Source organism: Monodon monoceros, unplaced genomic scaffold (genome assembly GCF_005190385.1).
Source record: "Monodon monoceros isolate NGI ecotype Baffin Bay Population unplaced genomic scaffold, NGI_Narwhal_1 Super_Scaffold_2, whole genome shotgun sequence".
NCBI lineage: Eukaryota > Metazoa > Chordata > Mammalia > Artiodactyla > Monodontidae > Monodon > Monodon monoceros.
The window spans coordinates 38,087,266-38,112,751 of NW_021703776.1; the positions used below are offsets into that span (position 1 = coordinate 38,087,266).

Here is a 25,486-nt window from a genome sequence, read left to right on the forward strand (position 1 = left end):
TACATGTGTCTTTTTGAATTATGGTTTTCTCAGGGTATATGCCCAGTAGTGGGATTGCTGGGTCATATGGTAGTTCTATTTTTAGTTTTTTAAGGAACCTTCATACTGTTCTCCATAGTGGCTGTATCAATTTACATTCCCACCAAGAGTGCAAGAGGGTTCCCTTTTCTCCACACCCTCTCCAGCATTTATTGTTTGTAGATTTTTTGATGGTGGCCATTCTGACTGGTGTGAGGTGATAACCTCATTGTAGTTTCGATTTGCATTTTTCTAATGATTAGAGATGTTCAGCATCCTTCCATGTGTTTGTTGGCAATCTATTACAGGATATTGAATATAGTTCCCTGTGCTATACAGTAGGATCTTGCTTTTTATCTGTTCTCTATATAATAGTTTGCATCTGCTAGTCCCAAACTCCCAGTCCAACCCTCCCCCGCACATATTTATTAGATATGTCAAGGACCAGTTGAAAAGAAAAATAATTTATGTTTCTTCTAATTGATACACTTGTCATACACTGAAATAACCTTTGATTAAAGATGTTAATAAATGCAAGAGTAGTATAAAAATCACTTCTGATCCATTTCTTTTTAAAATTTGTATTGTGTTCAGATGTGTGGGTGTACACACTTAAGGATGTGTGAAATCATAAAAGGTTAAAGAAATTATGAAGCTTCAATGTAAAAATAAAATTCATGGAAACCAAATATGTATTTAGTTTCTATACCTAGAGATGCCCTGGATACATTTTATTATCATGTGTGAGGAAGGAACAGCTTCCCCTCTTAGACTGAGGCAGTGCACCATTTTAGGAAGACAGTTGTTCTTTTCCCAAACCTGCTTTTCTGTCTCTCACTTTTTTTAATGCCAGGGATATCCAGTTATATAAGGAAAAGAAGCTATTTTAAATAGTTTTATTTGGCCAGTTTACGTTTATCGTGGCACTGGAGTTATTGTATTCAGCTACTCCATACTGATATCCAAGCCTGTCAGAACCGGTAATACTTTGTGGTTTCTAAATATTTGGAGTGTTCATCAACATTTAAACTAATTTTATTTCCAGATCGCTTAAAAAATGAGACATGGCTAAAAAGAAACCTTTTAAAAAAAGTTCTTGTTGAACCCTGCTGTTCTTTTAATAAATGAAGCCTGCAAAGGGAAGCAATAGATCTGGATTCTGCCACTAACTTAATTTTCTTGGCTAGTCATCTAAACTTTCTGATTCTCAGTTTTCCAACCTGGAAAATGGGATTTCTTGTTTTATTGGGAGGATTAAATGAGACCATAAACATGAAAGCAATTTTTTAAAAATATGAACATCCTTATATAGGTAGAAGGTATAATTCTGTTCATTTTTCTTGAAATAACTGATGACCCTTTTAATGTGAGTACTATACTCTTATTATAGTTAAACTAAGTCAAACCTCTAATAATCTCTCCATCAAAGATTTTTTTCTTTGTCCTATGACAATTTGAATTAAATTGTCAATTTAAAATGATTACATGTTAGGAAATATGAAGACAAGAGATATCTCAATACTTAAGAATAATAGGACTTTTAAAAATTCTTGATATTAGGTTAAACTTAATAAGTGCCCTGAAGGCAAATGCATCTTTTAAACTAATTATCTGTACTGTGTATTCTATTTAATATTAAAATGATACTGATTAAATAAAATCAATCACATTCCTCTGTAGTCACACCTCACATTTGATTAAATAAAAAATACACACTTCCTGTATTAATTCTGATTAAAAATACATTACATTTAGAATTACACACGTGATAATTTTCAAAAAACTGAAACATTTACTCTGTTCATCCTAGATATTTAAAAATCATACATGGTAGAAGAAAAAAGAAGTATGTAATCTCTGAATTTGTTTCCTGTCAACTTGCTTCTTTTTCTTTTGCCCAGATGCCGTGGTTTTCTTATTGTAACTCAAGGTTAGGCTATTGATGAGCGTGTTAATTTAATGTATACTCTTTGCCTACATATCTTGATTGAAAGTGAGCTCATATATATGTTCTTTTCATCCCCCTTATTCTTGGAATGAATTTCTAGTGTTGCTCTCAGACGGCTGAGGATTACTGGAGAGATTCTCAGAGCTGGTGGCTTTCTCTCTTACATATTTATTACTTCTAGTTCCAGCTGAGCCCTTAATTTCGCTTGATCCTGTTACTCATCAGCCGCTTTCCCATTCTCAGAGAAGTAGTGACAAAATCTCTACTATTTTCTTACTTTCTCCATCTTGCTACCTCTCTGCCAATTTCGCTCGCTCCCTCTGTAGATAATTCACATCACCACCACTCTGAGAAAAACGAAGGCTGCAAACATGAATATCTGTAAATTACAGATTCTCTATGAAAGTGGTAGCAACATGGCAGCCAGGCTTCAATTTCATCCCATCGTGTTTCTGTAAGGGATGTCTTAAAGTGGGATTTTTATTATCCAACTTGGCACAGTCTTTGCCTTTTCGTGGCATTGGGCCCATTTGTATTACCTTCTTGGCCCCTGTACATTTTTGCACTTGAAACCCCTGTGAATAAAAACTCAGAACTCTTTTTCCATCATTAGACACTCCCTCAAAATGAACAGATTTGGAAAAGGCTAATACCTGACTCTATGAACTTCTGCCTCATCTGAAACATTATTTTTTTAAGGAACCCCTTTTATCGTTTATTTTCAAATGGTCCCTCTCTGTCTCTCTCTGCTGCTTTTTCCCAGCAAGCTAGATGCTTACCTATATTTCTTTATAAGATGTTACAGAAAAACCCGAACAAAGTTTTTGGCCAACCCAATACACACATACACACGCACACACACACGCACGCACACACATATTTTATTTCGTTGTAGAAACATTTTTGCACTCTTTTAGGAATAAAAGGATGTATAAAAAAGTTAGAAAGGGAGATCAGTTTTTCTCCCAAATTTCGTTACAAAAATTCTCAAACAAAATACAGTGAATGCAGTATATCCTCAACCTATATGAACTAATTATTATTTTTCAATCATTCTTTATATATATATGTATATATATGACTATGTATGCATATATATACATTTTTACAATATACACATAGTATATAATAAGTTGGACCTTTGGAAAGTAAATTGCAGGTAGTATGACACAACATCAGAAGGCACATTCTAAGATAAGAACAATTTTCTATACATTTACAAGAGTGTTATCACACCTGAAAATATTAGCTATTCCATAATATCAGTAGTTATTCTGTCTATATCATATGCCCATAATTAGCTCAAAAATATCCTTTATTGATTGATTTTTTTTTTTTTTTTGGTGGTAGTGGTGGGGTGGATAGGAGCTATGCTATTTGAAGTCCTTGCACTGCAATTGGTTGTTAGTCTGAATCATTTGGTAACTATAGTCTTTTCACTTGGCTTTCTATTGACTTGCTCTGTACAGACATATGCACAGTGAGCATTGACACTTCCCAAGATAGAAGGCATCTGAGACTCATGCCCTAGAAACTGCCTGATGGGCATCTTAGTTTGATTGCTTGAGAGTCCCTGGTCAATGGGATGGGATAGCATAAGGCAATTAATCTGGATTTGAGGAGATCAAATATTTGTATATTATGATAAAGATGGAAGGGCTACATTCATGTCTTTAAATGTTTATTTAGGTCTAAGCTTCAACCAAGAAATAAGAAGGAAAGAAGGCTGACAAAATGCTTTGAGCTGGTCCCGACTGAAGCAAACGCAAACATTTTCCCCACCACCCATTGCCCCAGGTGTTGTATAGGCTGACTTGGACTCAGAAATCCAGAATATTACTGACATCAGAAGCTTTCAGTGAAAGTTCTACCAAACCTGTTGTCAATCCATCTGAGAAACAACAGCAATGGCCCTCATAGGCTTCTCCTGTTAATGGGTTAGTTGACTCGAGTTCATCCTCCCAGACTTCATGATTTTTTTTTTACTAAAAATCTGTTGCTGCAGAATTTTTTACTTATATTATGGAAATATATTCTTTTTTTTTTTTTTTTTTTTTTTTTTTTGTGGTACGCGGGCCTCTCGTTGCTTTGGCCTCTCCCGTTGCGGAGCACAGGCTCCAGACGCGCAGGCTCAGCGGCCATGGCTCACGGGTGCAGCGACTCCGCAGCATGTGGGATCTTCCCGGACCGGGGCACGAACCTGTGTCCCCTGCATCGGCAGGTGGACTCTTAACTACTGCGCCACCAGGGAAGCCCCTGGAAATATATTCCAAAGAGAGTTGTATTCCTGGACACTTTAATTTTCTCTAGGGTTGCTCTAGACTTCTTCTCCTTCTGTTCCACTTTTGGGTACATTGGATCCTTCTACTCCATATCTGTACAAGCAGCCATGAAGCCTCACATGGAGCTATTTATTCTTTTGTGTTTTGTTGCCTTCCTGGAGTTCTACTGGGTAAGGCAGTAAGCTAATAACTGTGCTCTCAGATCTTTCATTCTCATTTTGGGAGTCTCACACACATAGCTTGGTCCAGGAGAGGAAACTCAAATATACTGACTGCTCTCTTCTTTCTAGAGACACAAAATGTCTAAGGACTAGCTTCCCATCCAGCTTTCCTACTCCCCGCAACCAAGGAAAATCTTTATCTAGTATTGAGTGTGATTTATCACCTATTCTTCCAAATTTGTGTTTTATGTTATAAAGCCCCACAGGACACAGGCTTTTGGAATTTGGTAACCTTTTCTGTTTCTTGCCAGAAAAAAACTTTCCCAATGTGACTTAGAAAAGGAAGGGTGGTGGGTAATTGAAGACATGCTGTCATGAAGACTGGTTTTAGTGTATTTAACCTAATCTTTTAATAATTACTCTCAAGTAAAATTTTGCTACTTATTTATCTTTTTATTTTTTACTGCTATTAATGGAATATATATTTTTTATTTCCAGAGTATCACAAAATAAAATCAGCACCATAAGCTGTGTCTACATCAAAAGACACTGAGTATTTGTAGAAAGGGTTGAAAGTTGGCCTAGAAAGTGAAATGGTGGGCTGTGTAAATGGGCAACTTAAAAAATTAGTAAGAATGGTTTATGAAGGATAATGGAACTTGGAGATGAGTCCTCATTCCAAAATATGAATGTAATACATCAGTATTATTGTAGAGAGGTCTGTGAAGCTGGCCAAAGATTAGTCTACTTTAAGTATATGAAATTGTATTTTGGATAAGTAATTCTACAGTCTAATCCCCTCTGCATTAGAATGTTGCTTATTTCATGAAAAGATTTTGGTTTATTAATGGAAGTAAGCAGAAAAATTATGACAAGGAAATGTATTTGTAATGTATTCATTTATTTCACACGTGTGTAGTGATATAAGAACCTTCACTGGTACTTGTTTTCAGTATGACTTTTTTTGTTCAGCTTTAATATGAGCTTCTCTTTTTTCAGCAGACTCTGCCCACTTCAGGAGTTTCAGTCCCTGAGGTGCGTAAGCAAAGGTTTTCACACTTGCAATTATAGGTCATTTATACATCTCGTATTGTTATAAAGAACATTTTGAGCTGTATCAGTGACATACTAAAGTTAATTTGTAGGCTTTATTTTTTCTCATATTTTGATATTTGAAATTGGGATCTTTGTATTTTCATGTGGGATAGACTTGCAGCCTTTATAATCAACATTTGTGACAAGCATTAGGGAAACAAGAAGGTAAATGGCACAAAGTATGCAGGAAAAAATAAAGGTTACTTTGCAGAGTTTTGACCAGTGTATAAGAATAGCATTATTCCTATCTGTCACATTTAAACCTTGCAGGAAACCCAAACAGTTCACTCCTCTAAGCCATAAAAATGTAGCTTTTTTCAATGATAGAAAATTGAGAAACTCTTGCTCACTTTGAAGTCCTCATCACTTTTAAAAGAGTAGGTCTACATTAATCACTTAGCATATGACATTGCATAGAAAGTCAATGGAATAAAATATAGTCACAGGGCTTCCCTGGTGGCGCAGTGGTTGAGAGTCCGCCTGCCGATGCAGGAGACATGGGTTCGTGCCCCAGTCCGGGAGGATCCCACATGCCGCGGAGCGGCTGGGCCCGTGAGCCATGGCCGCTGAGCCTGCGCGTCCGAAGCCTGTGCTCCGCAACGGGAGAGGCCACGACAGTGAGAGGCCCGCACACCACACACACACACACACAAAATATTTATATATATTCACAAAGTAAATGACTTTGATTTTGAAAATAAATGTAGGCATTGCCACAACATCTATTTTCAGTAAAGTGTTAACTTTACCTTTTAATTAATTAAGCAAAGCCTCCACATTGTTCTGTGACAATATCCCATTCAATTGCTGTTATCTCTAAAGGATATCCTCAGGTGGTATTCTTTCGCCTAAATTTATAATTTGAATCTACTTGCTTAGAAAATATTACTCGTAATATCTGAATACTATATGAGTATGATTTATTTAGAGGATAACATAATTGCACAAAAATGTAATAACCTCTCCCTTCCCCATGAAACATTTTCTAATCAGTGTAGACTGCCTCATTAAAATTTTTTAAAATTTCATTTTGTAACAAATATACTAGGAGCTATGCTTGAAATATAATGTTTCTACTCTAAGAGAGATGTTAAACTGTTTTTATATTCTTTAAGTCAGTTGATACCATCATTATCATAATTATTATAAAGTAGACGTTAAATTACACACTCAGGTGACAAAGGTATTAGGAAAGTTTATTATTTAGGCTAATTATTTAAGTGTCAGAGAATTAACTTTATATGTTAAGATCCTTGAGTTTATTTTTGCCCCTATCATAGCTCATCAAATGATGAACTGAGAGGTTTAAAGTTTTCTCTTTAGACTTGTTAATCTCAAAATATCTCCCACATTTAGTTAAATAATTTGTATTATTATAGATTGAATAAATAGACCAAAACTGCTGTTTTCAAAACATGCTTTTTTTATTTGTCAAGAAAAACTCTTTGTCTGCTATAAAGTTTTTAAAAGTCTTCCTATACTGTTTTTTGTTTGTTTGTTTTGTTTTGTTTTGGCAAGCTGTATTGGTTTACATTAACTTAAACTTTCTACCGTGTCCGAAATCATTATATAAGCTTTTTTCAACTATGTTGTTCCAAAAATTTCTTTAAGCACATGTATAGATATATACATGGGTGACTGTGTGAATACACACACACACACACACACACACACACAAGAAGCCTTATATACTACCATCAAGAACAATTGCTTTTTGGTTAATTGAAAATGTGGTTAAAGTGTATGTAGGGGAACTTATAGAAAAATGTGTATATACCTTAAACATTTTACTTAAAATATGTAAACGTATATTCATTGACTAAACTTTTCACCTAGGATCAAGGGCTTTTCTATGTGGATACATCTGTTATTTGGAAATGGCATATACCCTTTCTTGCATATAGCACAGCCTTAACACCCTTGATAAGTTTCAATTATCAATTGTTTTAAAGTATAACGAAAGCATTCCTTATTTTGTGAAAAGATATTTGTTTATTAATGAAAGTAATTGCTTTCAATTACTTTCAATTGTTTTAAAGTATAAGAAAAACTCACAGGCATCTGCAAAGCAATTTGAGTGTAAAAAAAAAAATCTGTTTCTATTATTAATTCTCAAATCTTTTAGTCATTGTGTCCAGCCCAACTTAACTGCTCTTCCTACACACACACACACACACACACACACACACACAATCTTGTTTTATTGTGCCTTTCCAAAGGATGCAAGTAATTTTTCCTGGAAATAACTTATTTTACATTCAAAACTCAATAGTTTGAGTGCTAATTAAATTCCACAGTACCAATAATAAAATAAATTCTACTTAGAACTTGAATAAACAGATTGGGGACTACATAGAAATCACTAGGTTAAGCATTTAACTCAACTGGCAGAAAGAGATGATGAGTACGAATATACAAGAGAGCTACCTCTTGGCTTTTAAGCTTCGGCTTATGGTGGCCATCAATTATTATAGTTTACAAAGGGAATGGAGAGTGAGTAAGGTTGAGGTCCATACACTCACACATAATTTTATAGTGGCCCAACCATATGCTAGTAAACACAGCCCAAATAAATGATTTAGACATGGACCTTCCCATTCCTAAATTTCATTTCTTCCAATCAGGATTTCTTGAACAGAAATCTTGTAAATGGTTCACACTCAGTATGAAATTATCCTAGGAGAGAATATGCACATCATGTGCGATGTATGAAAACCAGGGCTGTGGATCAAGATATAAATTATACCTTCAGGCTGAGTTGGTGAGTAGTACCTGCAAGTACGTTAAGACTAGGATTGACTCTGTCTAGTTTGTTGTCTTCTATCCTCCTACAAAAGACTCAGATTGGGCTTCCCTGGCGGCGCAGTGGTTAAGAGTACGCCTGCTGATGCAGGGGACACGGGTTCGTGCCCCGGTCTGGGAAGATCCCACATGTCGTGGAGCGGCTGGGCCCGTGAGCCATGGCTGCTGAGCCTGCGTGTCCGGAGCCTGTGCTCCACAACGGGAGAGGCCACAACAGTGAGAGGCCCGCGTACCGTAAAAAAAACAAACAAAAACAAACAAACAAACAAAAAGAGACTCAGATTATCACAACAATTATCCCAAGTTATGGTGACATAGTGGACAAACAAATAAAATACTATAAAGTAAATAAAGTACTTTTTCATAACACCTATCTTTACTATAATCCAAGCAGTGTACCTGTGTTAAACTTAATGATAAAACATACCAATTTCTTTTATATTTTAAAAATTACTGCCATTTACTGAGTGCCTAATTTATGCTGGTACCTTCATTGACATTTTCTCAATTTGTCGTCACATGAACCCTCCCATTTTATAGATTAATTAAATGATGGCTTAGAGATAGTAAATAACTTGCCCAAGTCTTTACAGAGACAAAGCTAGAATTCGGCCTCCAAGCCCATATTTTTACCTCTGCCCAAAGTAATTTTTGTTTTTGTTTTCGAATAAGTACTTATTTAACTGATTAAAAAGAAATGGAAATCTTTGTATCATTTATTATAGTTATGTTTAAAACTTTATAAAAGTATTTCTAAAAACCAAGACTACTTAGCTACTCAGCCATGTCTCGCTGCAACTTCTGAGGATTTCTAGTAGATTTAAAGCCTTTGCCATTTTTGAAATGAATTAATGTTTTTCAGCAGGAAAATGTTCAAATCCCATAATAAGGTTACGATAATTAAAGGCGCAGCTGTCATTAAGTTGGTTTCTTGGAGCTCATAACTTGTATAAGCCCAGATGAACATGGTAACACTCCTGCTTCAGGAAGATCGTTTATATTGTGAATATCCATATGTTCCTCAGGTTAAAATTCTAGTGTTCCTGGGAAATTCTTGGGGCCTAGATCCAGTGGCTGAATGGGCTAAGTCTCCATTTGGGCAAGCGGTGCAGTAGCAGAGAAAGCAAGTCCCAGGGTTCCAGTAAAGGATGCTCTTGGCAGCCAAGCACCGCCTACCCCCACCCTTTGTGGCTTTGTACCAATAGTGGTGCTTTGCTGCTGCCTGTCTCTCATGCTGAGGTTGGACAAAAAGAAGAAAACCCTGTGCCTGAGGTAATCATCACTTGCTGCTTGTCGTTTGTGAGTGATCGATAACAGCAGGCTTAAGTATTGTGGTAAGCATCGCTTTTGTGAAAGCAGTTTTCAGCAACTTACAAATACCCTGCTTCTGAGAATCAGCATGATATAGAAAAAGACTTCTTTTAGAGCACATATGTAAAGTGACATCTTTTTATTTCATTTATTTCATCTTTCTGTTTTCTGTGAATGGCCTTTCAGCTTTTCTTCTCTGTTCATTATGATGATTATTCTTTTGGAATTCTAATACAATATATTCCCCAGTTAAGATCTGTTGCTCTACTTGTAGTCTAAGGATCACAAAACATTGAATTCTATGTTTTAAATGTCTGCATAGCAAACACAAATGGTTGATATTTGAAAATGCTGAAATATCAATAACTGTATTTTATATTCTGTTGTTATATGTTCTATATTCTTTCATGATTTTTTTGTTAGAGTACCCCTTTTCAGTGTTTGAATAATTTCTATTGATTAAAGCAATCATTTTCCAACTCTTTATTTTTTTTTTGCGGTATGTGGGCCTCTCCCGTTGGGGAGCACAGGCTCCGGACGCACAGGCTCAGCGGCCATGGCTCACGGGCCCAGCCGCTCCGCGGCATGTGGGATCTTCCCGGACCGGGACACGAACCTGTGTCCCCTGCATTGGCAGGCAGACTCTCAACCACTGCACCACCAGGGAAGCCCACTCTTTATATTTGGGATAATTTATCTAGCAGAATAAAATTTGCCTTAATTATAACAAAATAATTTATTTTGTGATTTAGAGCCCAAAAACTTTAAAAAAAAAAAAAAAAACTGACGGTGAAGTGATAAGCACTGCCCCCTATTATTAGAGAGCAATTTTATCCTGAATAAAGGTACAGAATAACGCTGGTGAGCTCTTCCTGAAACTTTTCAGTAACTTCAACATAGGAAGTAACTTTCTTAAATATCATCATAGAACTCAGTCAGTCAGGGTGAATTTACCCCCCGAAGAGGCCAGTGAAATTTTTGTGAACATCAGATTTTTCAAAGATGCAATTACTTCACCCTTCCTGTCCCTCATATAAAAGAGGAAAGAAGTAAAGATTTTCTTAGTGGAAATAGGAAAAAGTATCCAACTACCCTCCTGTTAGCTTATGCTGCTTAAGTAGAATACAGTGAATAGTTCAGAGAGACTTCCATACAATTTGGAAATAAACCTAAAATAACTGAGTATAATAAAAAGAGAACCATGGGAAAAATCAAATGATTATGAGTCTCTCCTGTTTTTAAATTGTCAGCCTTGATTAATTCCACAAATTCTACCCACTAAGCATATTTCCCTCAAAGAAACCACTTGCTTTTCTTGATTGTGTGTGTGTGTATGTGTGTGTGTGTGTTTAAACTAATGTAAGTTTTAGTATTATCCAGATTATGTAATAAAATTCACCTGCCAATGGGTAGACTGAAGATTTTCTTATTAACTTGTTATATACCTCTTATGAGTCTAGATTTCAAAAAGAAAATCTTATCAATTGAAAACACAATTTAGAGTTTTAAAATTTCTTTTTATATTTCAGTTGCTACAGTTGCTACTAGAAAACATTAGTTTCGTTTAGTCCACAGTTTATTCAGAGGGATGACTCCCTGGAGAGACATGAAACCACTTAATCAACTGCTAACTGTTAGCTGGAGATTCTCACCACACAGGATTCTCCCTAGCTATATGCATAGCTAAGAATAAAATAATATTAATAGATAATTTGGTAACTCTTTACAGACATATACTTACATGTCTTAAATTTCCAGAATTACATTTATAAATAGTCTGGTCACAAATACCAAGTTCCAATGTGACTAAAATTTTATTTTAGTTCTTATAACCTAAGCATTTAGGAATTAAATACTAAATAACAATTGTTGGATTACATGGCAGAATATAAGACATATAAGATAAGTTATAACTTTCACAATATAGATTTTTATAGAACATTTTTCCCATGTTTTATTTACCTGCATGCTAGAACCCGGAAAAAATTATTCCCATACCCACCAACAGTGTTACGTGCTTGCACTCAGCACAAGCTGCTATGGATTTTCTAATATAAACATTGAGCTTTACTTATTTAAATATATGCCTGTTGTAACTAGTGGATTTTTTCATATATATGTATTTGGAAATATAACAAGCATTTTGCATAATGGTGACACTGATGAGCACCCTAATGGAAGAACCATACCTATTTTACATAATTCACAGTAACTTTCATTTATTGAGCACATACACTTACATAGGCACAATATTAGAACTTTATACATTTTCTGTCAAGCCATACACAACTTTGAGAAATAGGTATTACTGACTCCATTTTGAATAAGAGTACGTTCTCTAAGTCTACATAGTATTTAGGTAGCAGAGATGGGATTCCACTTGGGATGTCTGATTCCAAACCTCATCCTATAATTCACTCATTTATGCATTATACCCTTAACTATCTATGGACAAAATGTTATTTGCAAGCTTAGAAAAAATGATCTATTTTTTAAAATATCAATATTTTTGCCAGAAATTATGCTTATATGAAAGTACATCATTTTCCAAAGAATTTGAATTTCAGGAATCCTATTACACCATCCATTTTCAGCCACACAAAAAATATATTCAGTATTTTTGCACCATGAATTTGCAAGGACTATAAAAGGACTACACTGATGAGCATTTATTTTGGTCTGAGACGTTTTCTGTTCCATCTGGCCCTAATATATTTTAAAAGAGCTTTACTTTTAAAATATTTCCACTTAAAATATTTTCCTAAATTACAGTAATTGAAAAGTAATCGACAAGATATATGTAAATATAGGAACAGAAATGTATATATATCTGAATAAGTGATAGGAAATACGTGGCACTCAAACTTTTAAGCACACATGGCAGACATTGCTAATTGATCAGGACAGTTTTTCACAACAAACCTAGACATGCCCCAGGAGTCCTTCTCAACACAATATTTCAGGCACTTTAAATTTTTTGATTTTTTAGTGTTAAGATTAATTTATTTCCGCATTCATTTATGGGGATTTTATCAGGCACTGATCTAGGATCTGATGTGAAACAGTGCGTGCGCACACACACACACACACACACACACACACACACACACACAGAGAGGAATAGAGTAGCCTGTCTTACATTTGACCAGGAGCAAGAACAGTCCAGCAGAGTTCAGAGTGGTTGCAAGATCCCTGTTTTAAGAGCACAAATGTTGTGATCAAGAAACAAAGGTGAGGTAGTTTTAGCTGGAGTGGAGTAAAAAGGGATAAGTGTGGCTGTTATATAGAAAATTGACTGTAGGGAGACAAAAGATGGACGCTGATTGGTCCATTAAGGTGATGGCTACGATAATTAAGGCCTGATAATTAAGGCAGATAACGGGTGCTTAAACCATGTGATGATGCATGTGGTGAATAATCGTCCAGTTTGGGATTTATTTTTAAGGTGGGTAGGCAAGTCTTCATTGTCAAAGTGAAATTGAAAGCCTTGGTTTTAAATGAAGTTACCCAGGGAGTGAGTATAGATTGTGGAGATGAGCGGTCCAAGGGAGAGGTCAAGTGTTAAACGTTACAGATTATAAAGCTGGAGGAGAAATCAACAAAAAAGACTATGAGGGAGCAGTTAGTCAAGTAAGAGGAGAGCTAAGAGAAAGAAGTGTCCCGGAACCCAGTTGAGGCATGTTTTCTAGAGGGTAGATGTCAGTTCTGTCAAACTCTGTTTAAAAATTGAGAAAGTGAAGACTGACCAACAGGTGAGGCGCAAATGAGTAGGTCATTGGTGATTTTAATAAAAGCTGATTTAGTGGATTAATGGTGATAAAAGTTTATTGGGTTGTGTTGAAAAGAGTGAAAAGAGAGGAAATAGAAACAGGAAGAATACCACTATAAAAATTTTTTCTATTATGGTGAACATAGCAATTAGCTGGGATGGAATGTGTGTTTTAAGTTGTGTGCCATTCTTGATAACCAATAGTAGCTTAAGGGTCCATCATGTATTCATTTTCAATATTGCATGTATTTATAAGCATTATTTTCAGTGCTCAGTACCAAATCCTTTACATTACAATCCTGTATTATTATCTGCACCATAGTTTTTGAAAATGATTAGCTTTAGTGTTCTTTAATAATTTTTAACAGAGTCATAATTGGGTACCTAGGGATAATACAGTTTGGTTTTCTTTCACATCCTTTCTTTAACTGATATTTTGATCATACATCTATCATATATTTTGAGCCAGTAGAAAACATTAGCTTTCATATTATTCACTAGAAACTCCAAATTTGGAACCTGGGCCCAAGTTTGTAGCCCTGAAATTCTTCTCTATGTTGCCCATTGTAGTGAAACAATTCAGTATTTTTATAAAAGATTTTTTCCTTACAGGAAAGACAAGCAACAGTGAAAAAGGAAAAGGGTGGCTCCCAGCTGTCAAACAAAGTGATTGACAAGAACAAAATGCAAAGAGCCAACTCTGTTACTGTGGATGGACAAGGCCTACAGGTATGATTTTTTTTTAATCCAAATGTTTGTAGCTTTCATATTTGTTACTTCCATGCTCTTAGAAGGGCATATGTCCAGCTATCAACACGTTTATTTAATGTGCAAATTTGTTCAGTTGACAATTTCAGAAACATTTTTATTAATTTATCAAGATGTCAGTTTTATAGTTGATTGACAGAGTGACATTCTGATTGGATTAATCATTTATGATGTTATCTCCACTTAAACTCAACTTGGTAAGAGATCTTGTGTCAATCTGAAGTTTTGGCAAATTATTACTACATATATACCTTTATTATATACATACGCATTATTTATTTCTATGTATACTTTCTCCGCACATATTATTATATCTATTTGGAAGTGATTTTGACTCACAAAATGTCTTCAGAAAATAATAAAATGAACTCTACTTGTGTGGAATTTTTTTCTAAATCAATAATAAAAATAAAGAATCTGGGCTTCCCTGGTGGCACAGTGGTTAAGAATCCACCTGCCAATGCAGGGGACACGGGTTCGAGCCCTGGTCTGGGAATATCCCACATGCCTTGGAGCAACTAAGCCCATGTGCCACAATTACTGAGCCTGCGCTCTAGAGCCTGCGAGCCACAACTGCTGAGCCCGAGTGCCACAACTACAGAGCCCGAGTGCCACAACTACTGAAGTCCACACACCTAGAGCCCATGCTCCACAACGAAGAGTAGCCCCCGCTCACCACAGCTAGAGAAAGCCCGCGCGCAGCAACGAAGACCCAACACAGCCATAAATAAATTAATTTTACAAAAAAGAAAGTTTATTTAATAAAATCTATTATAATTTATCCATATCTTCCAATATTTTAAGTTGAAATTGAAACTCCATGTATATTTCTAGTTTAAATTAACACAGGTAGCTCAAAATCATGTTTTGAGTACTTTAAAAACCTCTAAATTACCCCTAGGGTCTCTGACATCAAAAGTAACATTTCTGGGCTTCCCTGGTGGCGCAGTGGTTGGGAGTCCGCCTGCCGATGCAGGGGACACGGGTTCGTGCCCCGGTCTGGGGAGATCCCACATGCTGCAGAGTGGCTGGGCCCGTGAGCCTGCGCGTCCGGAGCCTGTGCTCCGCAACGGGAGAGGCCACGGCAGGGAGAGGCCCGCATAACGCAAAAAAAAAAAGAAAAAAAAAGTAACATTTCTTTCCATCTGTATTTTAAGACATCCTACAGATTGAATCTATTGTAATTATTTGCCTCTGTTTCTCAGTGAAACATGAGCACAATCAAAGAATTTGGCTTAATCTATGGATTAAGTTCTTTTGTTTTGTTTTCCTACCTATACGTTTCTCTCTTCCAATTTTTAATTCCTTTCCTTAAGAATAGGCTTCAAGTTTCATGTTCTCCAAGAAAATTTACCAGCCTCTTACCGCACAAAGATATATTATGTCACATAGTTGTGTTCAGTATACATGATTTTCTATCTTTTTTTCATTTATTATTTTATCTGTGATTCTGTGGGTTATTATGTCTTTTATATTTCTTAATTTACAAGCACAGTTGAGAGCACACAGTAGTTGCCTAAATGCTTGCTTCTTCATTGTTTTGAATATCTCATTGAAAATTTAATAATTATTGCTTAAATATTGATAACCAGTTTACTGCTTTGTTTTGACATAATAAAACACATTGAGAATAGAATATTGTTCATGAATTATTAAACTCAAATGTAAAAAGAGGAAATTGGGAACAATAAATTTATTTACATTGGTTAGAGAGTATAGAAGTTAATTATCGAAAGAGAAAATCAGTGTCCACACCTTTTGAAAGGCATACTTGGGTGTTAAGCGATCTCATTGAAAGCCCCAAATATGAAATCTATTCATAATTTTGATAGCAAAAGCTTTTAGTTTGTTAAGTGATCCTGTGAAATTTTTAGTGGAAAATAATCAACATTTGTAGTTTTAATAAGTCAATTGACAATATCAATTAGTTTAAATCTTTAGTCGCTCTGGGTTCCTGCAATGAAAATAACAAAAGGGAAACCTAATTTTAAAATTCAAGTATATTTTACATATGGCTAGGCACATACTTCTCAACATGGAAGGGAAACACGCATCATTTGTTAAACAGTATATGCTAGGCACTGTGATGATATTTTATGTGTATTAAGTCACACCTCTCAATGAACATATGAGATAATTATGAATTCTTAACTCTCTAACATATGATAAATATTATTATTAGCACTTTAAAAATGAGCATATTGATGTTCTGAAGTCAAATTATTCCTAGGCCCTCACAGTTAGTGAGCTGTGAATGAGGACCATGTGACTCAGAGTTTGTTTTACTCCTAAAATCCCTGTCTCCTTGGTTAACAAATTTTAACAGGTCCAGAAATGCTATATTTCTGACCACCTTGCTCTTCCGTGTACTATTACATTCTTGCAAAGTTTGAAATAAAAAGCATGAATGCACTAGAATTATAACTGCTTTAGTCTCAGTTTCCTAAGATTTGTATAGTTACATCTGACTTTACTCAGACATCAGAACCAAAATTAAATGGTGCATGCAGAGTGTTCCAAAGACTTTAAACTGACATAGCAATATAAGTTGTGTTTGATTCAAAAAGGATCCAAAATTTTCAATCTTATTACAACTAAATTAGTCACATCAAAAACAATAGGTGAGAGGGCTTCCCTGGTGGCGCAGTGGTTGAGAGTCCGCCTGCTGATGCAGGGGACACGGGTTCGTGCCCCGGTCCGGGAAGATCCCACATGCCGTAGAGCGGCTAGGCCCGTGAGCCATGGCCACTGAGCCTGCGCGTCCGGAGCCTGTGCTCCGCAACGGGGGAGGCCACAACAGTGAGAGGCCCGCAAAAAAAAAAAAAAAAAAAAAAAACAATAGGTGATTAACTTTCTCTGCGGATGTGTTTCATTTCTCTAACCAGATAGTAACTTTCCATAGCTTTCTTTGACATATAAAAGTGTCAGGTAAAGTTGTCGGTTAGCAAAGGGAAGACATCAGCCCTTATAAAACAGCAGTAAGTAAATACTGTAATCATTATCATTAAAATTTTTTTACTTAAAAAATATTGGTATATAATCACATGCAGTGGCCTGTTTCACCTCAGCAGAATGGACTAAAATATGATGCACGTAGGTATTCACGTAATTTGGGAGAAAATACTTAAAAGGTAAGAGAATAAAATTATTGGATAGCCATTTCATACAAAATGGAAAAATAAGTCATTTTTGTTGTGGTAATCAATTTTAAAATAATAAAATGCTTATTCTTTATCATAAAAGGTAAAAAGTTCTTACAGAAAATTAATTCTTTCTGCAAGTTTTAAAAATTATATATATCATGAAAAAGCATTGAGTTGCAGCCCAGTTTGCATATAACTCAGTGACAGAAGAGATTTACACTACTTAAAGACTATTAATCATAGCTAAGCACATTCATCTTACTTCTTTCCAGCTAACCAGCATAATGATCAGGATTATTATTTCTAATTAGAGGAAGTAATAGATCATGTATAACCTTAGGATGAGTCTCATTAATTAACCCCAGTCCTAGGGGACTTCAAATAGAGGTGGTTAGGTACTCCGTCTTTGTCATCACTCATACCATAGGTTTACACTTAATACATATGATCAAATGTCATTGAAACTACAATTCCTTAACGCGCAATAGATGTGAAAATACAGATGATTATCCACATGTGAACAGATAAGTAAAAAAACAGAACTGTTGTTTAAACTGTATTAAGCCAACGTTACTGTGTCCCTAATTATGCTTTGAAAAAAGTTTCCAAGCATAAGCATCACTTGCAAACCAAAAAGTCTAGTTTGTAATACTCTTAGCAAAAGATAAAAAGGGGAACTTTTATACTGAAATATCTAAAACTGAACTAGTGTTTTCCCCACCACAACTGCTTTTCTCTATCCCTACTGTCTTTATTATTTGTAATATCTCATCCTTATAGTTCCCAATACTGTAAACATACATATATGCACTATACAGAAATGTATAGAGTGTGTATAAAATTAACTCCTTTTCTTTGATGATATGTGTGTGTATGCCCACTTGGAGTCCTCAGGCCTGTTGATTCTTATAATCAGCTCTTCACCGTCATTTTAACTCCCTCTCTAAGTCCAGAATTACTATTCTACACTTTGAGTATAAAACAACCTTTAAAATGAGTCCATGCCTCCATCCATATAATGTGCTAGGTTATAAATGGAATGAAAAAAATGGAACTGAATAAGATAAGATGTGTCAGGGCTGAGAGTTGGAGTTGTCTATAATTTTAAGTCAGATAGTGGGATTAGGCCTCATTAAGAAGTGAAGAGTAGGGACATCTCCAAGAACTTTGGCCCATGGAACTGAAATGATAAAGTTGCCATTGACTGAGATGGAAAAGGATCTGGATGAATAAAGTTTGGAATGAAATTTCTGATGCTGTTAGATATCCAAATGGAAATGTCGAGCAGGCAGACAGATATGTGAATCTAGAATTCAGGGGTGAGGAGGGATATGAATTTGGGAGTGAAAGGCGTATTGATGGCACTAAGGGAGAGCATATCTGTAGAAAGGAATGGTTGAACTGGGATCCCAAACCAGTCTGACCCTAAAGTCCTATTCTTCAGTGTTTACTCTATATGATTGAAACTGCCCCTCTATGTGAGTAAATACAATCTCACGTGATTAGCTCTATTCTTTATAGAGGAGAATCCATTCTGTTTGCTCTTGCAGTGTCCTTCACACCTAATTTATAACCATTCTGCAAGATTTCAAGTACCACACATGCTGTAAAATATTCCTGAACACTTTCTCCCGCCGTCAGTATTTTCTTTGTTATACTGTATTACCCTATCCTGATGTGTTTTTTTTTGTTTTTTTTGCGGTACGCGGGCCTCTCACTGTTGTGGCCTCTCCCGTTGCAGAGCACAGGCTCCGGACACGCAGGCTCAGCGGCCATGGCTCACGGGCCCAGCCGCTCCGCGGCATGTGGGATCTTCCCGGACCGGGGCACGAACCCGTGTCCCCTGCATCGGCAGGCAGACTCTCAACCACTGCGCCACCAGGGAAGCCCCCCGATGTTTTTTTAAAAAACTGTTTTGAGAAGCCCAGGACTCTGTAGAGATGCCTCAAGCACAAGAGTGAGGTGATGGGAAGCTGAGAACAGGTTCAGGGTTCTTTCACACTTAAGACATAGTAATTTGCTTTTCATCTGTTTTATATACTGTTCCACTTGAAATTACTTCAAGTGCTATAAAAATATTTACTTCCAAGATCAAATAGTTTTAGGCTAACAGAATTTTTAAAATACTTGTATTTTTGTCTAACTGCTTCCCATCCCACTAAAGTCTATAACAAAATGCATATGACATTTTAGGATTGCAGTACATCACCTTCCAAAATAAATGAGTTTTATATCTTATTTCAGAATTATTGTATGAAAGTAAAAAACCAAAATTTGTCCTGTTAAAGACTATATTAGATACAGTTCAAAAGAGAATTAGTGAACTTGAATATAAAATTGATACATAGTGCTATCTAATCCTTAGATCCCATGCAAGTTTCACCAATTGTCTCAATAATGGCTTTTATAACAAAAGCAGCTAGTCCAGAATCGTGTTAAGTTCTCTATTTTGGTGGTCATGCTATGTTTACATAAGAGAATGTCCTCATGTGTAGGCAATCCTAAAACTCAGGGTTCTTTTACTAAGGATGAAGAGGAATACAAGAATTAAGTGACAAATTGCAGTCTCTGTCACTAAGATGCTGCTTCTTATTTCAGGACTATTAGTGAACACAGAAGTTGTTTATTTTTAACTTGTAGATTTGAAAATGGCCATGCAGTACTGTAGGTCTTTGGCTCTCAAATCTAAAAAACGCTGCCTTTGGTCTCCTGGCACCTAAATTTACTCTGCTAGATTGACCTTCTTTTTACAGTAACAAAGTTTAGCAGAATTTAAAAGCTTTTTGAATGAGCATTGAAAAAGATGCCGATTTGCCTGAAACCTTGACATTTCTTGTATAAATACCACCATTAAATGATCCCCTAAAACCAGAGCTTTAGTGGGTTTGACATTGAATCACATACTACTCCTTAAATGGAGATTACATTAGGTCAGGTGTTTTAATCTGTTAGAATCATTGTCAAAGGGGTATTCCATTGTCCCTGATAACTTACAAATAAATATCTAAAGTTTCCAATTTTTAATTTTTATACAGTCTTATTTTACAAGCATAATTTATGTTAAGGGGATATGTGAGGAAAAGTTGGCTAATTTGATTTTATTATTTCCTGTACTTCCGTTTTGGGTTCTTGACTTTTATCACTTGTAGAGTATCATCGTTATCCTAAATTCTTTATCTAGATTCTATCCTATTTAGACATCTAATCCATTTGATCTAATTATCCATCTACTCACCCCTATAGGTTTTTATATTTTTATATTTTCAGATCCTCTACAGACTATAATATAGTTTAGTGGGATCTTTATTTGTTTGTAATAGTGTTTCTTCAGAACACCATTTTCTGTAGCGTGGTACTGTCCTTTATTTGATAAGTCATAATTATGCCTTTAAACACTTCAATTAATAAATATTTCTGAAAGTTATTCCAAAATATATTTTCAAATGAATATGGAAATTTACCCAAATGAACTTAATGTAATCTCATGTAATGATAAGCTGAATATTGAATTTTGGGACGATCATCCTAATTAGTATTTGGATTCAGATGTTATGTTTTGCTAAAATATTTTATTTACCTTGAGAATCTCCCCTCTCTTTAAAAATAAGGAATAACAATTCAAATTAAATGCAAAAATCAACTAAAATCCACATTTGTTAGTCTGACTTTTTGCATGTGAAAACTTTAGGAGTCTATCTGATTTTGTAATAGAATGAGAAGTAAAGGAAACTGAATACTAGTAGTCAGAGGTGTGTTTTGGTGTTTCTTTTAATGGGGGGAGGGGGAAGTCACATTGCAAGTTTATAGCACAGTGTCTTAAGCTAGTAGGTACTTTCTCTCCAGTAGCTGATTGAGCACATGGAGTTCAGGGATGAAGAGCTGAGGAGTTACTACAGATCCAGCTTGTCCATCTCATCTCCCAACTGAATGAGAGACAAATCAGGAACAAAACCCATGTGTCCTCTTTACAAGAGGAAGTAAAACAGAGTCAGAAAGAATAGATTGTAATGGGAACAAGTTGGGTAAGAGTATAAGAATTGAGAATATTTTACTCAACCTTCTCATATAGTGTGAAGCTTTCAACAATTTCCCAGTGCCTATACTCATTAGAAAAATGGCATTTCACAAGAATTGGAGGAAAATATGTTGGTAGGGTATTTTAACTTACATTGTTTAAACAAAAGGAAGAACCTGATATGGTAAAATGGTTGTTTTTAGTCTTCTCATTAAATATTTCAGGTACTTTCTAAGGGAAAAATACTAGAGCAATGAAGGACACTTTGACTCTACTTTCAAAAAGTAAATTGATCTAAAACTTTTCAACTTAATATTTAGAGGACTGCATTGGTTGCATATTTTTGTTATTAAAATATTGTTTTATCAAACTATGTTTAGATGGGAGTTACATAGGTATACACTGAATAGGAATACTCTTATTTAAAACAGCTTACCTCTTAACATTGAATTCAAGTAAAATACAAGCGTTCTCCTTTGCCACTCTATCAAAAACAGTTTCTGCCCCCAACCGATGAAGTGCTAGCACCTCACCTGCTTTATTTCTGGTGATACTTTTCACGACAAAATGTGTATTTATTTGTTTGTTTCTCTTTTTTAAAACTATTTATTTATTTATTTATTTTGGCTGCGTCGGGTTTTAGTTGCGGCATGTGGGATCTTTGCTGTGGCACGCGGGGTCTTTCCCTGCAGCACGGGCTTCTCTCTAGTTGTGGCACATGGGCTTCCCCGCAGCATGTGGGATCATAGTTCCCTGACCAGGGATTGAACCCGTGTGCCCTGCATTGGAAGGTGGATTCTTAACCACTGGACTACTAGGGAAGTCCCTATTTGTTTGTTTCTTGTCTGTTTCTCCACCAGAATATAAGCTCCACTAAGACAGGCACCTTTTTTGGTTAAAAGGAGAATGTATAGTGATGAAAGCAGTGCATGGCATATAGGGACACAGTCAATTTAATGGATTCCTGTTTAGCAAATAGACTGAATTAACTGGCATCTCTTCTCAAGCAGGAAAAGAAAGCATGGAGGAAACATCGTATAGATGGGGACTCTGACTGAAAGTGGCCTCAAACCATCTTATTTAGATTCTAGTTCACAAGTGGTTGGGAAGATGGATTCCAAATGTGCTATAAAGCTCTAAAGTAGGGATTGTCTATAAGAGTAGGGCTCACTTATACTTTGATCCCTTTCTTTTCTAATCTTTTTTACCACCATAATCCGCTCTATTCTGGATGGTTTACTCACGATCCCACGAATTGTACCTATTGTTTTCATCTCCTAGCTATTGAGAGGTTATTCCCTTTTCATAGCTGCCTTCCCCTCTGCCCTATTCCTAGCTAGAAAAATCACCTCTTAGTGGAGTGGGTATTTATTTTGATATATATGGAGTCAAAGCACAGGATTTAATTATGTTGCTAATTAGATCTATCTGTTATCTATCTATCCTCTATCCACATTACAGAACAAAAGAACCATATTCTTGAATTTGCTAATTGGCATTTCACGACTTAGAAATAACGGGGGGGTTCTCTTTATATATAATATAAATAATTTGTCCACATATTCAACTTTTCTTCTAGATCACTCCTGTTCCTGGTACTCATCCACTTTTAGTTTTTGTGAACCCCAAAAGTGGTGGGAAGCAAGGAGAACGGTATGTTTTTAAAAATCACATTTATTTACTATGTTATATATCTGTAAAAAGATAAACTAAATTTATAGTATAAAAACATTTAAAAATATTATACCTCATGGTTCACTAATTTTAATGTGAAATAAGTGTTGCTATCATCTCTATATAACAATGTATATTGGTATGATCTCTCCTTGTTTTTACAGTTGAAATTTTAATATAATAATGGCCTTTTGTAGATATTTTTATTATCATATCTCAGGTGCCTGAATTCTCTCTACCCTGCCTATCACCCCTAGCCATTAACAAGGAGCATTGCATACAACATGACTCCATAAATACTGTTGAATGAAAATTGGTTCTCTAAATGATCAACAAGGTGACTTCAGGTAAATGATTGCCCAGTAGTTAGAAACAGAATTTATATCCAGCTTCTAGACAAAATATATTATAATGATTTTCTGCATGTCCATTTGGAGAACATGATGCCATATATCTTGGAGAAGCACAGTATATTTAGTCAGAATAACAATGAGCTGCATTACCAGGTATCTCAGTATTCATGTGGACAACAAAAAATTTTCCTTTTTGTAAAATTAATGATTAAATCATAATATTTAATAAAAATCTGAAAATCACCACATTGAAGAGTAAATCTTATGTCCTTCTAAGAAGGAGTGTCAGAAACAGAAATGCAGTTGTACCTTTCTTAATAATTTCTAGAACTCTTTACTAATTCCAGCCAAAAAATGAGCAATCAGATAAAAGCACTCATACAGACGCTATGATAATAAAATAGAAATTTACATTGTGGTTTCACCAAATAATGAAATTGAAGTGTTTCCATGAATAAAGGAATTTTGAAAAGTAATTTCCTTTCCTCCTACCATTTAACTTTCCAGCTTCATTTCAATTAAATGAAGAATGGTCATTTTCCATTCAACAAAATATTATTTCTGCTTAAAAAGTTTTCCCTTTTATCACTGTATAGTTATACTTTTAACTCTGCTAAACAAGACAAGTTATTTTAAATAACTAGTGACTTAATAATATAAAATATTTACAATGCTTTATTAAAGAGAATAGTTGCTTCACTTTTAGGTATATAAATGAATAATGATGCTAAAATTATTTTCTCCTTTCCTACTCACAGTTTGTTAGTTGTATATATTATGGATATCTTGAAAAAGAAGTAAACTCTTCACAAAGCATTAGATGAGACTTAAATTCATGTTGGAAATTAGAAACAAATGAAGTATCAAGTGAAAAAATATATATTTCGAATGGAAGCATTCCCCTCAAATTAAGATAACATTAATAATGTAGAATGACCCTTAATTGAATATCTGCCTCCCTCTTCTCCCAGTACATAAAAATAATTTTCTTTACATTAAAAACTATATATCTACAGATAGATACACTGAAGTCATCAGTAAATTAAATTTAATGGGGGAGAGGGAGGATATTTGAGTGCTCCTATATGCACACCCACTTATGCTTTGTCCTTTGTACACTAACAGGGACCATTCAAGGTCAAAAGAATTATAAATATGTTTAAAGGAGATCTATTATTAATGCAGTCATAAATTCTCCTGAATGCATAAGAAGCATCTTTCACAAATAATGGAATTCTCTTCAGGGTTTTCCTTTCAAAATATGTAGGTTTTCTTCTTCGATGTATTAGATGAGCAGAAAAAGGTAACAATTATATATTCACACATAGTTTCCCATACCAGTCAACAGGTGTGAAAATGTTCACACATCATTCAGACAGCAACACTTGAGGGAATCCAGTCTCTACTGGGAACTGGGGATGAGACAGAAGACACGGTCATACAGGGAGGCAGACACGTAAACAGATTTACTACAGTAACCCCAAGGCAAAAGCTAAGCTAGGAATGTTTAAAATAAAAGTGCTATGGAAGTTCAGAGGAAGAAATGAGTGTCTCTGAAGACTCAGAAGTCTAGCTTTTGAGTTGGTTCTGATATAAGTAGATGTTTGCCAGGTGAAGGAAGAAAAACGACAGATGTGTGGAAAGAGGTGTGGTGTTTTGGTAGGGAACCAAGAGATATTCAGCGAGGTTGAAGTTTAAGAGGAAGGATGAGAAAGACGAGACATAAACTATTTTAAATATAATAAAATATTTAATAAGTAACTTGCGGGCTTCCCTGGTGGCGCAGTGGTTGAGAGTCCGCCTGCCAATGCAGGGGACACGGGTTCGTGCCCCTGTCCGGGAAGATCTCACATGCTGCAGAGCGGCTGTGCCCGTGAGCCACGGCCGCTGAGCCTGCGCGTCCGGAGCCTGTGCTCCACAACGGGAGAGGCCACAACAGTGAGAGGCCCGCATACTGCAAAAAAAAAAAAAAAGTAACTTGCCACTGACAGGAACTTTTCATCATGGAAACAACATGACTGTACTTAAATAGAAGTACAGAAGAAGGCTGAATAGGCAAGACTTTTACAAAGCTGGTGAGAGAACTTGTAAGGCAGTGAGAGTAACCAGGTATGATAGACATTACTCAGTTAGAAGGTGCAGGATTG

The 25,486-nt window shown here is 35.6% G+C and overlaps 1 protein-coding gene across 6 annotated transcripts in view; it reads left to right on the top strand.

The window, feature by feature from the left end:
- DGKB (diacylglycerol kinase beta) overlaps positions 1 to 25,486 on the top strand; it is a 703,373-nt gene that overhangs the window by 239,641 nt on the left and 438,246 nt on the right. For 2 of the 6 annotated variants that reach the window (XM_029233663.1, XM_029233665.1), the window contains 3 exons: positions 5,409 to 5,444; positions 13,999 to 14,115; positions 22,892 to 22,965. In XM_029233663.1, the coding sequence (XP_029089496.1) occupies positions 5,409 to 5,444; positions 13,999 to 14,115; positions 22,892 to 22,965 (227 nt within the window). The remainder of the gene's footprint in view (positions 1 to 5,408; positions 5,445 to 13,998; positions 14,116 to 22,891; positions 22,966 to 25,486) is intronic. The other 4 variants (XM_029233664.1, XM_029233666.1, XM_029233668.1 and 1 more) reach the window with 2 other exon arrangements.